Below are 16,734 nucleotides of genomic sequence, written 5' to 3' on the forward strand. Positions count from 1 at the left end.
GGGACGAGACCCGCTCAACCCTCTCCAGCGCTGCGACGGCCGCCGCTCGTGCGTGCGCTACTGACCGCCGCCGCCGCCGCCTCTTTTGCCCTCTGCAGTCTGTCAGCTGAGATGAGTCATCGCCCTGATGGGACGTGCTTCATACAGCATCTGGAACAGGGAGACTGCAGTTGTCTGACTGGCCAGAGGTGTCGCTGTTGCCTGAGGAGATTCAGACAGTCTCGTCGCCTGAAACCGTGTCTCGTTGGATGGGCCAATTATGCCCCCCCCCCCCCCCCCACCCCCGCGCATTCCAGATGCATGGGGGGTGTTCCCAACCCACTGACAAACGGGGGCTCCAGGAGCCAGATTCAGGTGAAAGCTTTTGTATGTGTCGGAGAAAATAAATACAAAATGGTCCTTTTTCTGAAAAGAGCTACAGGGTAAGTTCACTGCCAGAACTGCTCCATAGTGACAGGTACAGATTGCACAGAATTGAACAAAATTGTGTTTTTCTTTCTTCTCAGACATATAATGGCAAAGTTTTTCCAGAATGTCTTCCAAACATTTTTTTCTACATTAAATAAAACTGCAGGTTAAGAAAGGCAAGATTAAATTGACTACTTCTATTTACAATACAATTGTGACTACTACTACAATTGTGACATCATAATTGCCCTCTATGTGACTCATAATCTCAGGCTTGTGATGTAATTGCATATATTCGGAATGCGGACTGAAAAACCACATTGTTGGCTTCATGAACAGAGAAAATGTCTTCCTTTTCAGTAGAAATGGTGGGAGCACATCCAGACTCTCAGGTATACAGTGGAGAGGGAGAGACTTTGGATTCAATTTGTGAAAGTTTTCTCATAAGAACACAGGGAAAAGTTAACCTTTGTAAATTTGTGTATCTTTCTTGGACTGCTCTGTGACTGTGTACTGAGGAATTTCCAGAGGCATTTCTCATCTAAGTTGAAATAACATAATGCGGTAGAGGCAGTGGTAGAGAACCAATGTGATACAAAGATGTGGCTTCAATCAGATACAGATGAGTGGTATTATGAAGGGACAGGTGAGGAAGTGAGATATGGGGATGCAAATGAGCAGGGAGGCTTGAGGGTGCATCTAAGCAGCTGAGTTATAGTAGTGCAGGTGAGGAATAAAGAAGCAGGTATGGGCCTGAGATATCAGCGTACAGGCAAGCAGGTGAGGTACAGGTGAGTAACTGTGGCGTGAGAGTGCAAGTCAGCAGATGAGGTATGAGGGTGCAGGTAATTGCAGGATTTATCAGAGTGCAGGTATGAGGGTGCAGGTAATTACAGGATTTATCAGAGTGCAGGTATGAGGATGCAGGTAATTGCAGGATTTATCAGAGTGCAGGTATGAGGATGCAGGTAATTGCAGGATTTATCAGAGTGCAGGTAATTACAGGATTTATCAGAGTGCAGGTATGAGGGTGCAGGTAATTACAGGATTTATCAGAGTGCAGGTATGAGGGTGCAGGTAATGACAGGATTTATCAGAGTGCAGGTGTGAGGGTGCAGGTAATTACAGGATTTATCAGAGTGCAGGTATGAGGATGCAGGTAATGACAGGATTTATCAGAGTGCAGGTATGAGGATGCAGGTAATTACAGGATTTATCAGAGTGCAGGTATGAGGGTGCAGGTAATTACAGTATTTATCAGAGTGCAGGTATGAGGATGCAGGTAACGACAGGATTTATCAGAGTGCAGGTATGAGGATGCAGGTAATTACAGGATTTATCAGAGTGCAGGTATGAGGGTGCAGGTAATTACAGGATTTATCAGAGTGCAGGTATGAGGATGCAGGTAATTACAGGATTTATCAGAGTGCAGGTATGAGGGTGCAGGTAATTACAGGATTTATCAGAGTGCAGGTATGAGGATGCAGGTAACGACAGGATTTATCAGAGTGCAGGTATGAGGGTGCAGGTAATTACAGGATTTATCAGAGTGCAGGTATGAGGATGCAGGTAATTACAGGATTTATCAGAGTGCAGGTATGAGGATGCAGGTAACGACAGGATTTATCAGAGTGCAGGTATGAGGGTGCAGGTAATTACAGGATTTATCAGAGTGCAGGTATGAGGATGCAGGTAACGACAGGATTTATCAGAGTGCAGGTATGAGGGTGCAGGTAATTACAGGATTTATCAGAGTGCAGGTATGAGGATGCAGGTAATTACAGGATTTATCAGAGTGCAGGTATGAGGGTGCAGGTAATTACAGGATTTATCAGAGTGCAGGTATGAAGATGCAGGTAATTACAGGATTTATCAGAGTGCAGGTATGAAGATGCAGGTAATTACAGGATTTATCAGAGTGCAGGTAATTACAGGATTTATCAGAGTGCAGGTATGAGGGTGCAGGTAATTACAGGATTTATCAGAGTGCAGGTATGAGGGTGCAGGTAATTACAGGATTTATCAGAGTGCAGGTATGAGGGTGCAGGTAATTACAGGATTTATCAGAGTGCAGGTATGAGGGTGCAGGTAATTGCAGGATTTATCAGAGTGCAGGTATGAGCGTGCAGGTAATTGCAGGATTTATCAGAGTGCAGGTATGAGGGTGCAGGTAATTACAGGATTTATCAGAGTGCAGGTATGAGGGTGCAGGTAATTACAGGATTTATCAGAGTGCAGGTATGAGGATGCAGGTAATTACAGGATTTATCAGAGTGCAGGTATGAGGGTGCAGGTAATTACAGGATTTATCAGAGTGCAGGTATGAGGGTGCAGGTAATTACAGGATTTATCAGAGTGCAGGTATGAGGGTGCAGGTAATTACAGGATTTATCAGAGTGCAGGTACAGTAAGTAGGTGAGGTAAGAGGGTGGAGGTGCATGTAGGTGGTATGAAGGCACAGGTGAGCCCTTGTGAACTGAGTGTGTCTGTATGTAGGTGAGAACTGAGGATGCAGGATGTGATAGTACAGGTGAATGAGGCAGGTAAAAGGTAACATGAATGTGCAGGAGAGTATGAGGGTATGGATGAGCGTGCTCTACATGTTCGCTCTCTCTCCGCCTCATTTAGAGCCCTCTGTGAGAGACTACACCCAGCAGAAGCTCATTATCTTCCGGGAGGGGGGGCGGGAGGGAGAAGCCGAGTCGTGTCTGGACCTCAGACACCCGCAGGGCTGCGGGGGCTCTTGGAAGAGCTCGCGCTCCGCGAAATCAATCCCGCCGCCCGGCTCCCCGGCCAAGCTGGCAGCGCTGATTGCCGCCGCCGCCGCCGCCGACCGGAATCCATCTTGTGCGAGATGCGGTCCGAGATGGGAGCGGGGAGAAATGTGTCCGTTTAAGATATTAGATTGTTTACGCTATGTTTATCAGGCCCCGCCACGCGCGGGGCCCGCGAGCGCCTGGAATGATTTAAAAGCAAATAGAACACTTCAAGCATTATGCCGGATGCACTGAAACACGAATCAATTTCCCCCTCTGGAGCGAGGCGTGCAGCTCACCCTGCCAAGCGGCCCGCAGAACTGGACTCCATTCTGCCTCTCTGTGTGTTTTTTGACTGTTCACCGATTGGAGGAGGGAGAAGGTGCGGGCGGGGCGTAGATCCAGGGCAATTTTTTGTCTCCATCTTTCTCTCTCCACATGTACACCGACTGGACGCTGGAAATGTCCAACCACCATTTACTCCCTACCCACAATCCCACTCCCAGCTCTCACCCCTGACCCCTGACCCCCGGTCCTACCTATTGGGTAGCGCTCGATGACGGGCTGGTTGTCCACCTGGAGCGTGGCGTTGCCTCCGCTGCGCGTGAAGCGCACCACGTGATATTTGCCGTCGCTCACCATGACCCCGTGCTCCTCGATGGCGATGTCATCGGTTCCCACGTTGAAGATCACGCCGATCTTTCCCAGTTCCTGTGGGCGGGGGGGGGGGGGGGGGGGGGGGGGGGGGGGAGTGAGGGGAAGAAGGACACAAGGAAGTTGCATTAGTGACTGGGGGAGGCTGGCACTTACTTCATAAAAAGCCAATAACTGGCAGGAAAAGCTGCCGATCCACATGCTGTCAATCAATGACTCGTATGAGCCAGTCAAAAAGATCGATTCTGTGCTGCGTGGTTGTGAAAAGCTATCAGATGTGTTTAAAGCAGAGTCAGGTCGATGGGGCCTGTCTCTTCGGGGTTGAGGAAGTGGTTGTGTTGAGGGAGTCCCCTTGTGCTGGGTTATCCCAGATGTCCTCCTGCATCCCTGACCCAGCCCCTCTCCTCGAAACAAAGGTCAGAGCCATTAGCGGAGGCCGCGACGCGCGGGACCTGCCGTGCGGCCAGGGAAAAACATGGGGGTGGGAGTAGGCCAGAGGCCGATGGCCTATCAGCCAATCCCCTTTGCTTTCCCATTGGCACCCAGCTCTACTGTTCTACTGCGACCTTGCACCGAGGCTCCTATTGGCCCTCATGAACTCACACACCGGCTCCTATTGGCCCTCGGCTGTTTCCATTGTGACCTCACGCACAGTTGGCGTCTAGCCGTGCTGTTCCACTGTGACCTCATACATACAGTCTGCCTCTGGCCACCCGTTTTAAGGTTTTACAGCCCTGGTTTCCCATGACTATTTCTAAGCAAATTATGTACATGTTAAAAGTTCTGTGCAGTGATATATTCCCCGTGCTACACAGTCGCTGGCCACATAATTGGCTGTAGAACTGCCCAAGAAAGGAGGATTTAAATCCGTCTCCCCGCAATGACAATTTATTAGACAAATTTGCGGAATTCAGAAAAACAGGGATGCAATTCTTCTGCGATATTAGTCATCTTTACTCAGAAGACGAACACTCCAGCTCTTATTATCCAGCGCAAGTGGGTGAGAAGAGAAGTAATAAAAAAAAGATGAAGAATGAAAAAGATAAATCAGCTGAAATGAACATATATCCAATATTGCAGTGTGTCCAAACCCTAACATACCCCTGGTGGCACACCGCACACACCGGGTTTGGCTGAGCTGAGGTGATTAGGCCTGATCCTGAGCTCTTAATTGAGCATTCACTGTTCTTTGACATCAACAGTCTTTTGTGCCACTGCTGTCAGACCCATGGAAGTATGTTCACTCTAACAGAAAGATACAAGCTAAGCTGCCTCTGTGATGTGTGCTCTATCAATTTCAGCCAGTCAAACATATTAATTATACAAATAGGTATAGAGGTTTACTGATTGAGTAATTAATTGTTCAATAGAGCCTAGAATAAGTAATTGAACGAGTAATTAAGCTTAATTAAATAACAAATTAATTTGTCCCTAATTTATTCATGGGGCATATATTACCCCAAAAAAACAAAAACCATTGAATTAACAACTTCATAATTGTATCAGCACAAACATTGCCCGTAGCAGAATTTTTCTACAGGAAAGAGTTTGCAGCAGGCGAAACGCTTCAGTTTGAGAGAAACTGCCGTGAAGAGCCATTCACCTGCCTCTTAGGGTGGCAGTGTAGCATGATGGGTAAGGAGTTGGTCTTGTAACCTGAAGGTCACAGGTTTGATTCCTGGGTAGGACACTGCCGTTGTACCCTCGAGCAAGCTACTTAACCTACATTGCTTCAGTATATATCCAGCTGGATAAATGGATGCAATGTAAATGCCAGTGGCGGACTCAGGCTGTTTGAACAGCAGGGATGAAAAAATGAAAAGGGCACCTACTGCATGACATGGGGCCCCACCAGCGCGCAAAAAGCTGTGATGCATCGTGGTTTCTCACTTGGAAGGGCACCTAAGAGGGCACTTCATGAGTTTTTTTCATCAGAAATGCATCTGTAGGGAACCTCAAGTTTATACCATTGTAAGGGCACCTACATGGCACCACATCACATTTTCTCCACTGGAGGGTCATCCATTAGGAAACTTCCCCACATTCTCACGCATGTAGGGACACCCTTTACAGCACTGCATCACCTTTTATCCACTGGAGGGGCACTTCTCCATTAAAGGGCACCTAATTTGGCACTTCATAATGTTTTCTCACCTGTAGGAGTACCCTATACAGCACTGCATCCCATTTTCTCTACTGGAAAGGGCACCATGACACTGTCATGTAGGGGCGGCATAGAGGGCACTTCATAACGGCACCCCTTTTCATTGGAAGGGGACCCATAGGTAACGTCAAGTTTAGACCATTGTAAGGGCATCTTATAGAGCACTGCATCACATTTTCTCCACTAGAAGGGCACTCATTAAGACACGTTATCAAATTTTCTTGCTCTAGAGGGCACATCATCATAATTTATTGCATGAAGGGGCACCCTAGAGGGCACTCAATAATTTTTTTCCCATGTGAAGGGCAGCCAATAGGGCACTTCCTCTCGTTTTCGCCACTCTAGAGGGCACTTTAGCAACGCTTCTTCAACCATGGGGGCACCCCCTGCCCCCCCCCCCCCCCCGAGTCCGCCAGTGGTAAATGCTATGTAAAAGTTGTGTAAGTCGCTCTGGATACGAGCGTCTGCTAAATGCCTGTAATGTAATGTAATCTTGGTTCAGTTTTACCACTGGGCTCATGTTGGACCGAGCCATGTTCCACACAGAAGAAAACACACAAAACAAAACAGCAATTACTTCGCAAAGGAAAACTTATTATTTTACTGGTTTCACATAATTTTCCACTGTAATAACTTTCTGCACAATATAAATGCAGGCTGTTAATTTGGAGGTGTTTACATGGAGATCAGTATTCTGGTTCTGCGACATTAGAGCTTCTCCCTGAGCCAGGGAACTTATCGACCCCATTAATGCACAAAGTCTCCAGGATCTGTGCTTTAAAAAAAAAAAGATTCCTACGCTGAAGTAATGACATTTTAATGGCTAATCCCTAAAGCATAGTATCTCTTGCAGGAAGAGGCCTTTTATCTCAATGGGCTGAATAGGGAGGGTGAGAGGGGCGGGGCCAGGAGCAAATGGTGGATAGGTGCAGTGGGGAAACTCGCTTGTCTAGTGAGCAAAATCTATACAGGACCCATAAAGCCGTCGTATTCCCCAGCTACAGGAGGACCAAAACACGTTTAACCTTCATGTTGTCCTACACTCAAAAATGACCATTTTCTGAATTTAACAGAAGTTAAAACCCCCAGAATTTTTCTAGCATGAAATTGAATGACTTTCCCTTTGAGTGACCATACCATAAGACAAAGTTAAACGTTGCCTTTTTTTTGTTTTTATAAAAGAGGCACACCATCAGGGTACAACGATTGCCTTATAAATCTTTTTTAACTCAACAGTTATGAAATAAGAAGTTACAATCAAAGTTATGTGCCACAAATTACAGCAAAAAAAAAACAATTATGATGTGTTTTGTAGTAAAAATCAGTGGCGTAGACTGAAGGTATAAAGTCTCTGAACTGTAAAGTAGGAAAAGTTATTTGCTGATTTATTAATGAGTAACAGGTTATTCCTACATGAAAAATATTGATTTAGGGTTTAAAATTCAATGAAGAGGCTTTATCACAGGGGGTCCGGTGAGGGTGGGTCATTTTTGACCCCCTGACACAGGGTGCGTACATATTTCGAAGACAACACAATAGGGTTAATAGACACAGAACGTAACTAAGGTTCTGTAGGGCTTTTGAAGGTCCTTTTGCTGCTCTAATGAGCAGGTCTCCTCTAATTGGCCCAATCCTCTGGCATGTTGCGATAGCACAGTTTTGGATGAATAAGGCGCTCGTTCTGGCCTCAGAGTAATAAAATCATTCTGCACTTACACTGGTTTTGCCAGAGAGGGATAGAGAGAATGACTGGGGAATGAGTCATGTATTTATTGCAGCCATTCACTGAAAAGAATTTGACCTTTCGGCGGGGATAGGAGGGGAATTTCAAACAGGGATAATCAGACCCGCGGTTTCAATGATTTCCTTTTAGAGCCAAAGAGCTCAGACTCCAATATCTCAGGTGTGGTGAAGCCCGCTAAGACCCATTGTGCCCGGAGGTGCTCGTAGATCCGAAGCCCTGCGCGTCACAATGCATCTTCCTCTGAAGATGTCAAGATGTATGCTTTTTCCCACTCTCCTTGCCTGTTTGCTCTTCTCTTCAAAACCTCTCCGAAATGAGAAAGAAATGGGAAATGTTCCCTCTACCAGGAACACTTGGTTGGGGCTTTCCTAGGTGTACTGCAAAATCAAATAGTTACATCAATCACTGTCAGCCTGATCACTGCCCCCCCCCCCCCAAAACATATGTGCCCCCAAACTCCTGCCTGTTTCCTTCAGCAGAGGGCATGTGTAACTGGCTTGCACACACACACATACCTGGAAAACTGAAAACTAACAGTCAATTGTAAAAAGCATCATCCACTGTAAGACTAAGGCCCGGTTTTTAATGAAAATTTGTCCTTTGACTTACAACAAGTAAATGCAAATGTCACACTTTTTATTCACAAACTCAGCTTGGTGAGATTTTGTGATTGCAGAACTTGCCAAAATGTGTTTGTGAAGAAAAAAAGAAACATTTTTGTTTTAAGATAAGATAGGATATGATAAGATAGACGTTATTGTCCCCACTATGAAATTAGCTTTGGACATGCACAGAAAGCAGCTGTTTACAATAACAACAAATAGTCCAAGAGGCTGCAGGACAATATAACACAACACAACACACTTTTACTATTTAGACAAAGTTAGGAACAAATGTTCACCAAATCCAGACCTAAGACAAGGTTAAAGAGAGAGATATGGTCATGGTCATATGGTCGTGGAGAAGGAAAGCTTGTAAATTTTCATGTAACGACTTCAGTCCAGCCCAGGTCACCCCGAATTTTCAGTATTGTATGGAAGGTTTTTTTTTTTTTTTTTAACCCATGAAAGTGTAATATCACAAATATGTGATTAGACTGATGACCTTAACTGAACATGCTAATGCTCCTGTAACAATTGCTAATGGTAACTGAAACCATTGCCGTTCTAGAACAATGACAAAGGGTTAAAAGGCATGGAACATGAAGTATGATAAAAGAGGCAGAAAGAAATGAGGGCACTGTGGGATCTGGGCGTGGTCTGGGTGTGGTCTGAATGTAGCCATCACATACAGTAGATATGTGACTTTGACTATGATATGATTTGCTCATAAAAATGGATACTACTGCATATTTAATGCAATTATATTGAAATGCAATGAACACTAAAAACTAATGCATCTCTTTCTGCAAAAATACTGTGCAATAATCAAAACAAGTTAGAACTTATTATTTGTATAATTTTTCCTTGTAAGTAGACTGTGTGCGTCTCAGAACAGCCATGTATTTTGCAATGGTTCCCATCAAAGAGACAGGAGGCACTGTGACATGGCGGATTAAAAAACTGTGAACAGAAGTCTGCAGGTTTGATTCCTTATATGGAGACTAAAGTAGCAGACCCCGGACTCTTCTCACGGGGATCCAAAAAATATAATTTGTGTCTGCTGGCGAGCGCAGTCAGTGTTTAATGGAGGCAGGGCCGGCAGACTCAGTGGATGATCCCGGTCCCCACTTCCTGTATAAATCCCTCCGTGTTGCTTTTTCTGTGTGTGGCTGAAACAATGTCTACCAGCCATTCTCCATACTCCATGGCCCTACCAATGGCCTGTACACTTTGTGTTTGATTTTACCTTAAAAAACAAAATCACTGAATCATTGCCTACGGCCTGCCAACGATGCTTTTACAACCAACCTCCAGAAGGAGATGGTGCGTGTTTGTGTTTGTGTGTGCGTGAATGTGTGCATGTGTGTGCGTGCGTGTGTACATGCATGCATATGTATGCGTGTATGTGTGTGTGTGTGCGTGCGTGTTTATGTGTGTGTATGAGTGTGTGCGTGTGCATTAGGGCTGTCATAAAATATTCGAAGTTCGAAAACTATTCGAAAATCTTTTTTTTTTTAAGTTCGAACCTAAATTTGAGCATTCGAATATTAGTTTTGGATCCCGCGTTTTGTAATTAACATGAATATACAGGCTTTAATTTCATGCGGCGAATCATGTTCATGCACGCAAAGTTCATTTCCTGTGCTAACGTTACTTCCTCTGTCAACAAAAAACGTTCTGCCCTGGAACCAGGGCAAGTGTATCGTCTCGTCTAGTTTTCCTTGCCAATAACCTCCGTGATACTTTCAGCTCCATGGACACCTAACGTTACTGGTCAGCTAGCCTCGCAGGCCAGTCTCTTTTTTCACTTCGTTCAACAGATCTGGTCAGCTAACAATTTAGGCTAAATAATGTTCCCATGGCAGGCTATGTTTCCTTTCTGTTCTGAAGATTTTGATAAAATTGGATGATGAAAGAAGTTAAAGCAAACTAAACAGAGTAAGCGATTTATGTTGTTTTAGGCTACAGGTATTAGCCGTTTGAATAGTTTTTGTGTTAAGAAATATACAGGGATTTCCTATAAACAATCATATTATTGTGATTAATAAATGCCGAGTTGTGGCAAATTACATCCACGAGAAAGTGCTTTATTCATTTGCGCATTAGGCTATAGAAACTGCAGGGGGCTCATTTATAAAATGAACTTGTGAAGTGAAGACCTGACGTAGAGCCACAACCGTTTCCACGGTCAAATCGAGTCATGTTGAAATTTTATAAATCACTACGTTGACGTGATTTTCTACGTACGCGCCACAAAGTTGATCTAAAATACGTTTTATAAATGAGGCCCCAGATGTAGTAACCTAGTATTAAAGTTCACCGATGTCCTCTATTCTACTGCCCGCTCGTGGAAAATAACGCGCAGGCCAGTTTAGAGGGAGCGCCCGACAATAAGCAGCTTATTTTTGTGAATTATAGGCAAATGATATTCAAATATATTCAAACTCTAACTAATTACAAAAGCTAATATTCAAACTCAATTTCATTGCACTTTTGACAGCCTTAGTGTGCATGCATGCCTGCATGCGTGCGTGCGTGTGTGTGTGTGTGTGTGTGTGTGTGTGTGTGAATGCGTGTGTGAATATTTGTGTGCCTTGTATACAGTCGATTGATTGGTGAGGCTTATATAGATGGCCTTTGTGGAAAGGGGTTATAAATCTCCGGCTCTGCCTTGCTGTCACTGGGCCACCCTGCCCCCCGGGTACACTTTGGCTCCTAACACATGGAGAACATGGAGACCGTGTTCCCTTGTCTGCATTATAGTCAGAATTCAGAAACACTGAACCTGAAGTGGATGGTGTACACTGGGGGAAGTGTGCACTGTGCAATTTGGGGCAGGGGGTGGTGGTGGTGGGTGGGGGTGGCGCATGCCATTTTCATGGAAGCTGTATTTAAGACATTCATTTTGTATGTGAACACGTGCGCACATCTTTCATAATGTCATTATTCATTTCTACCCATTACACCACAATGGCAATGACAATGGAATGCTCATTTCATTTGTAAAAATTGAAATTAGTCCTATTGTTCCCCAGACCAGGGGTACCACATCATGTGATGGTTTCCACAGCAACTCAGCATATGGCATTTCAGCACTAAACCCACCTCAAAACTGCACAAACACTACAAAAGTAAGTAGGATTACCATCTCATCCTTCCAGTGGAAGTGATGGGAAGACCAGGGTGCGAATTAAGGGGGGGGGGGGGGGGAGTTTGGGGTTGGTAGGGTCTGACCCGCCTAAGTGAGCCTTGAACCCCCCTGAATGAAGTAAAAACAAAAGGTTAGGGGGGTTTCCAAAATCTTTATATAAACTAAGAAACTGTAATAGTACATATTTAACTACATTCTCCCAGCACTGTCTTAAGTAAAATTCTACTACACCCCCACCGTGGGTCATGCCATTTCTTAACCATTGAGACTGCCTGAGCGAACTTGACTCACTCATTACATTAGCACGCTATTTGTTAATAGAGAACATACTGCAGGGTTTGAATTACAGGGGAGCTATGGGGAGATCATGCCCCCCCCCCCCCCCCCCCCCTGGAAAGAGACCTGATCCCCCCCCATCCCCAATCTGTGATCGCAATCCCCCCATTCCATACCCGCCAACCCCCCCCCCCCAGGTCTGTGATCTCCCTGAAAGCCAGAGTATAATTTGAACCGTGACAAAGGCTACATCAGACCTCAGTGCTTCTGTCCTCCTCCTAGTCTTTACCCTTTGGGTTTGAGCATGGGTGGGAGAGTCTGCCATATACATTATGCCCCAATGCCTAGTATATTTCAGTTAAGGTTTATGGACTAATTTAGTCCTCCTACATCCACTCTAATTAACTAGCAATGTTTCAGGCTACTGAGCGATGGATTTCCCAAAATGCTTTGCTTAAAATTGGTGGCGATACCGGGCGATGGGTGAGGTATGAAGGGGTATGGAGTGAGGGGTGAGGGATTAGGGTTAGGGTTAGGTAAGGTTTGGGAAGTACGAGTCGCTGAGTTACTCCCCTCCACTACCCCGCTACTTTTCTTCCTTGTGTCACTAGACTGTGGGATGGCTGCAGAATTTCACCCTGATGAGAAGAGCTCTTGTCTAAAGTGCATCTACTTCAAGAATTAATTTGTCCGTGTCCACCATAATGGAGCACAGTCACCTTGAAAAGTCTGCCGTAATAGAATTCTCTCTCTCTCGCTCCGCATTCGTCTCTCGCTGTCTGTGAAAACAGGAACCTGGCTAACATGCAGGGTCAGATCTCATTAAGAGACAATCCATCAGAGAGCAGGGACTGAAAGCCTGCGTCACAAAGTGGCGCGTCTCCACCGAGAACATGGGGACAGTGGCCACCGCCCCTCCGCTCTACGGCCGCCCATGCACAGACAACTCTGAGGAGCCAGGCCTGTTAACCGTGGCCCTGAGGAGACACAGGCATTAGAAACAGCACACTGCTACAACACAATGCCATCAGCTCCTTCTCTGCGACGTTTACTGGACTGTAAAAAAAACTATTTAAAAAAAAACTACTGCAAAACTCCAGAGGGTTTTATTGCAGAGGTGTGCAGTCACGGCATGAATAACAGGCAGGACCAGTAGCTATTAATATAATGTGAAAATTTCAAACACATGCATAATCTTTACAGCTCCCACTTGTAATTTACAAGTGGTATTATCATGCTGTTTAATATAGTTAAACTGTAGAGTAAGGCATTTTTCTTCCTTTCTTTCCATTTACTGCCTGTTTGTGGTGCTTACGGACGCAGCTCCTGCCAGAATGGGTTGCTCTTCGACTGGGACTTGATTCAGTCACTAGCGTTTCAGATTTCTTCTCCTCACTCCAGTCCCAAAGGCAACAGCTATCCCTGAGAATCATGGGTAACGGGCTCCACATGACTGAGTCTGTTTGTAGCTGGAGCCGTTCTGTTTGTCTGATGTCACGGCTCCCATCAAAAAATACTGAAAAAATAAATCTGAACTGTTACTGAAAGAGTTTATACTGAGATCAGTGGATAGAAACACTCGCACGCATGCATGCACACACACACACACACACACACACAAAACACGGCCGCCACATGACATCACATGACTGGTGGTGTTGTGTAATGGTTAACAAAATGGACATTCAATGCAAAGGTTGTAGGTTTGGTTCTCTCCTTGGGCACTGCTGTTGAACCCTTGAGCTCGAGTTCTTGGCTGAATCAATTTTTAATTCAGCAAGCACCTTGCACTTGTACTCAGCTTTTGATTATACTGAAACAAATTGAATTGATTTAGTAAAATATCCAGCCTCTATAAATGCATGTAATCCATGCAATTTGCTGTGGATATGAGATTCTGGTAAATGCGAAAATGAAATTAAACGAAAACACAAAACGCTCTTAGCTTCAGCAAACGAAAGCATAATGTTAGCTAGCTCGCTATCACAAATTAACAGACCATTACAAAATGTTACCATGCCAATTAAAGAAGAGGTTCGCTTGCTGTACATTACAATCACTGGGCAGACGCTCTTCTCCAGAGTGAAGAACAGAAGTGAAGAACATCAGTGTCACTCCCGGGAACAGAAGTGTGCGATAACACCGAGAAAGCTAGATTGATAAGGCTAGCATAAAAGATGGAAGGAGGAGAACAATGTAACCTCTACTGAACTTAATTTACAGTTTTCCCAGATATTGTGCTATATGTGGAGAAGAAGATATCGCTTATTGTCAATAAAAAAAAAAAAACTTTCTCAAAGTGTGTTTATTGCTGGGAGAAAGGCGGCACATTCCATTTTAGAGCAGGAAAGACAGAACTTTCAAGCAAGGCAGAGGCAGCTGCCCCATACTGCATATACACAGGGAGTTTCAAAGCCTTGCTGTTTATACAGCCATCAAATGGAAAGCATTTTGAATGGCTACCCTTTATGTTCAAATGGAGACTTTAAATTTCTGTTTTAGCAGCACTTCGCTGTCTTCCGCCCGCATATCGGATGCGATCCCTCCAGTGTGCCTGGCTCCTCCGGGGACTTTGTTCTCAACGGAAGGGCCTGAATGTTTCCCTTTGTCTCAAACATTTTCCGGAGCACCGTGAAACTCCACGCAAATTAAACCGGAATAAAAAGCAAGCAGCTATGGAAGTGATTTTGGTCGCCTTATTTAATAGACATATTTAGAAATATCCTCTACCTCTAAACCTCCTGCTTATATAAGATATGTGGATACAGAAAAGAAAATCAGACAGTCTAATACTGAGCACTTCAGAGGGTGGGGTTATTGAACTACAAGCACGAAAAAATATAGGCTTTTCTGTGTTGCACAATTATGTCTAATCATTATTATACCTAGCAGTTAAGCTTTGCAAGGTTGAGTGAAATAACAATGAGCAGGAAAAAGCCTGTCTGAGTGGACTGCATATCAGACAAGAAGCGATTTATTTGTATGGGCTGTTTTATTTTTATTTGAGGGATGTGTTTCAATGCTTGTGTGTACATGTGTGAGTGTGCGTGTGTGTGCATGTGCATGAATGTACACATGCATGCCTGTGCCTGTGTGCTTATGTATGTGTGAAAATTTATATTTTTTCCATGAGCGTGTGTTGGCGTGTCTGTGCTGGGCAGTTGTTTTTGTGTGTGTCTGTGTTTGTGTGTGTGTGTTGGGCAGTTGTGGGTGTGTGTGGGTGTGTCGGTGTTGCTGCACTTGGCAGTTGTTTGTGTTTGTGTGTTTGCTGGGCAGTTTGTGCATGCTTGTGCAGTGGCTTAAAATAATCACTGAAGGAGTCCAGCTCAGAGAGCTGCAGAGAAAAGCATGACCTTCAAACAGAAACCAGGAGCAAAGTCTTCTCTCAATTCCCTCCTCTCCTCTACCCTCTATCCCTTCATCTCAGAAACAAAACAACAGTCTACACAGAGGGAGAGAGCCAGCGAAAAAAAGAATGCCCTTCCTATCCAAATCAATCTCCAACTTCAGTCTTCTACAAAAAATTAAAAAAATTACAAAAATCTCTCACAATTACCAAAATGCTAATACACCAATACACACTTTTGCGCTTTTCATGTTGTTTCTAATGCAGGAGAGGACTAGGCTTCGTGTGAATCTTCCACTGCAGGAACATTTTTACAACCCAGACAGTCCAGTCTGAGCACCTCCACCACACTGTTAATGTGCCATGAATCACATCAGCCTCCTCTGCTTGAGCAGGGAGACCTGTTAGTGGGTTTAGCTTGATTGATACCACTGGGCCATTAATCCTCTCTCTCTCTCTCTCTCTCTCTCTCTCTCTCTCTCTCTCTCTCTCTCTCTCTCTCTCTCTGTCTCACTCTCTCTGTCTCTCTCTCTCTCTCTCTCTCTCTCTCTCTCTCTGTCTCTCTCTCTCTCTCTCTCTGGTTGAGGTAGGGCTGAGGATTGTGCAGAAGTGGGTAATAGATGGGCTCATTTGTGCGGTAGGTGTAGGGAGGTATTCTGATGCGCATTCTGTAAAGCTGAGAAACAAAGCGCCATGCTTTTCACCATTTTTTAAATTGGGTCCGTGTTGTTTTGTTCACCATTTTTCTTTCCTTGTCTTTTGTTTTGTGATCAAAATGTCCTCTAAACTGAGCTCCATTTTAACAATAGCTGAATAAAGAGTTTTTAAATGTCAAATATCTGTCTCTATCTCTCTCTGAGACAATGCAGAGTGCCAATCCACTGACTGTCTGTCCATGTCTCACACACACACACACACACACACGCACGCACGCACGCACGCACAAACATACCCACACACACGCACACAGACACACGTGCACACACACACAAACATGCATGCACACAGCCATCGATAAACAGGAAAAATCCTTCTCTTTTTTTTATTTGTTCATTTGCTGTTCGCACCCTTGTTCTTTTGCTCTCTCGCTCTCCTGCAGAGGAATCACCCATGGTGCAAAGGGAGGCCAGCCGATTACATAAAGAATGGACTGTACTGTAGGTGCAGAGAAGACTGAAGTGTGTGTGTGTGTGTGCAAGGAAAAACCTGAATAAATGAGTGGAGAAACATAACGAATGCAGATGCTTCAATACAGGTGTACTGTATGATACAATTAAACAATTAACATCCCATCATGCTCGGTGACATGTATAAAAATGTTGAGCAGGCCTAGTTGACCTAGATTTTGGATCAAGACTGCAAGACGAAAAAATCTAAGTGTTGAAAGAGAGTTCATTATTGGGGCACGGATGGCAGGAGCTTCACTCACAAAGACTGCTAAACTGGATACTATTTCAAAAGGAACAGTGACTAAAGTGACATCTGCATTTAGATCTATGGGAAAGTCATCAGTAAAAAGAGGCAGAAATTGTGACCTAATGTGCCCCCCCCCCCCCCCCCCACCCCCCCCCCCCCCCCCCCCCCCCCCCCCCCCCCCCCCCCCCCCCCCCCCCCCCCCCCCCCCCCCCATGGT

The 16,734-nt window shown here is 44.9% G+C and overlaps 1 protein-coding gene across 1 annotated transcript in view; it reads right to left on the minus strand.

The window, feature by feature from the left end:
- Nucleotides 1-16,734, minus strand: part of LOC118235877 (neurexin-1-beta-like) — a 220,471-nt gene that overhangs the window by 50,624 nt on the left and 153,113 nt on the right. The window contains exon 4 of the mRNA XM_035433742.1: nt 3,704-3,875. Within this exon, the coding sequence (XP_035289633.1) occupies nt 3,704-3,875 (172 nt within the window). The remainder of the gene's footprint in view (nt 1-3,703; nt 3,876-16,734) is intronic.

The sequence above is a fragment of the Anguilla anguilla genome, chromosome 9, assembly GCF_013347855.1.
Source record: "Anguilla anguilla isolate fAngAng1 chromosome 9, fAngAng1.pri, whole genome shotgun sequence".
NCBI classification, from domain to species: domain Eukaryota; kingdom Metazoa; phylum Chordata; class Actinopteri; order Anguilliformes; family Anguillidae; genus Anguilla; species Anguilla anguilla.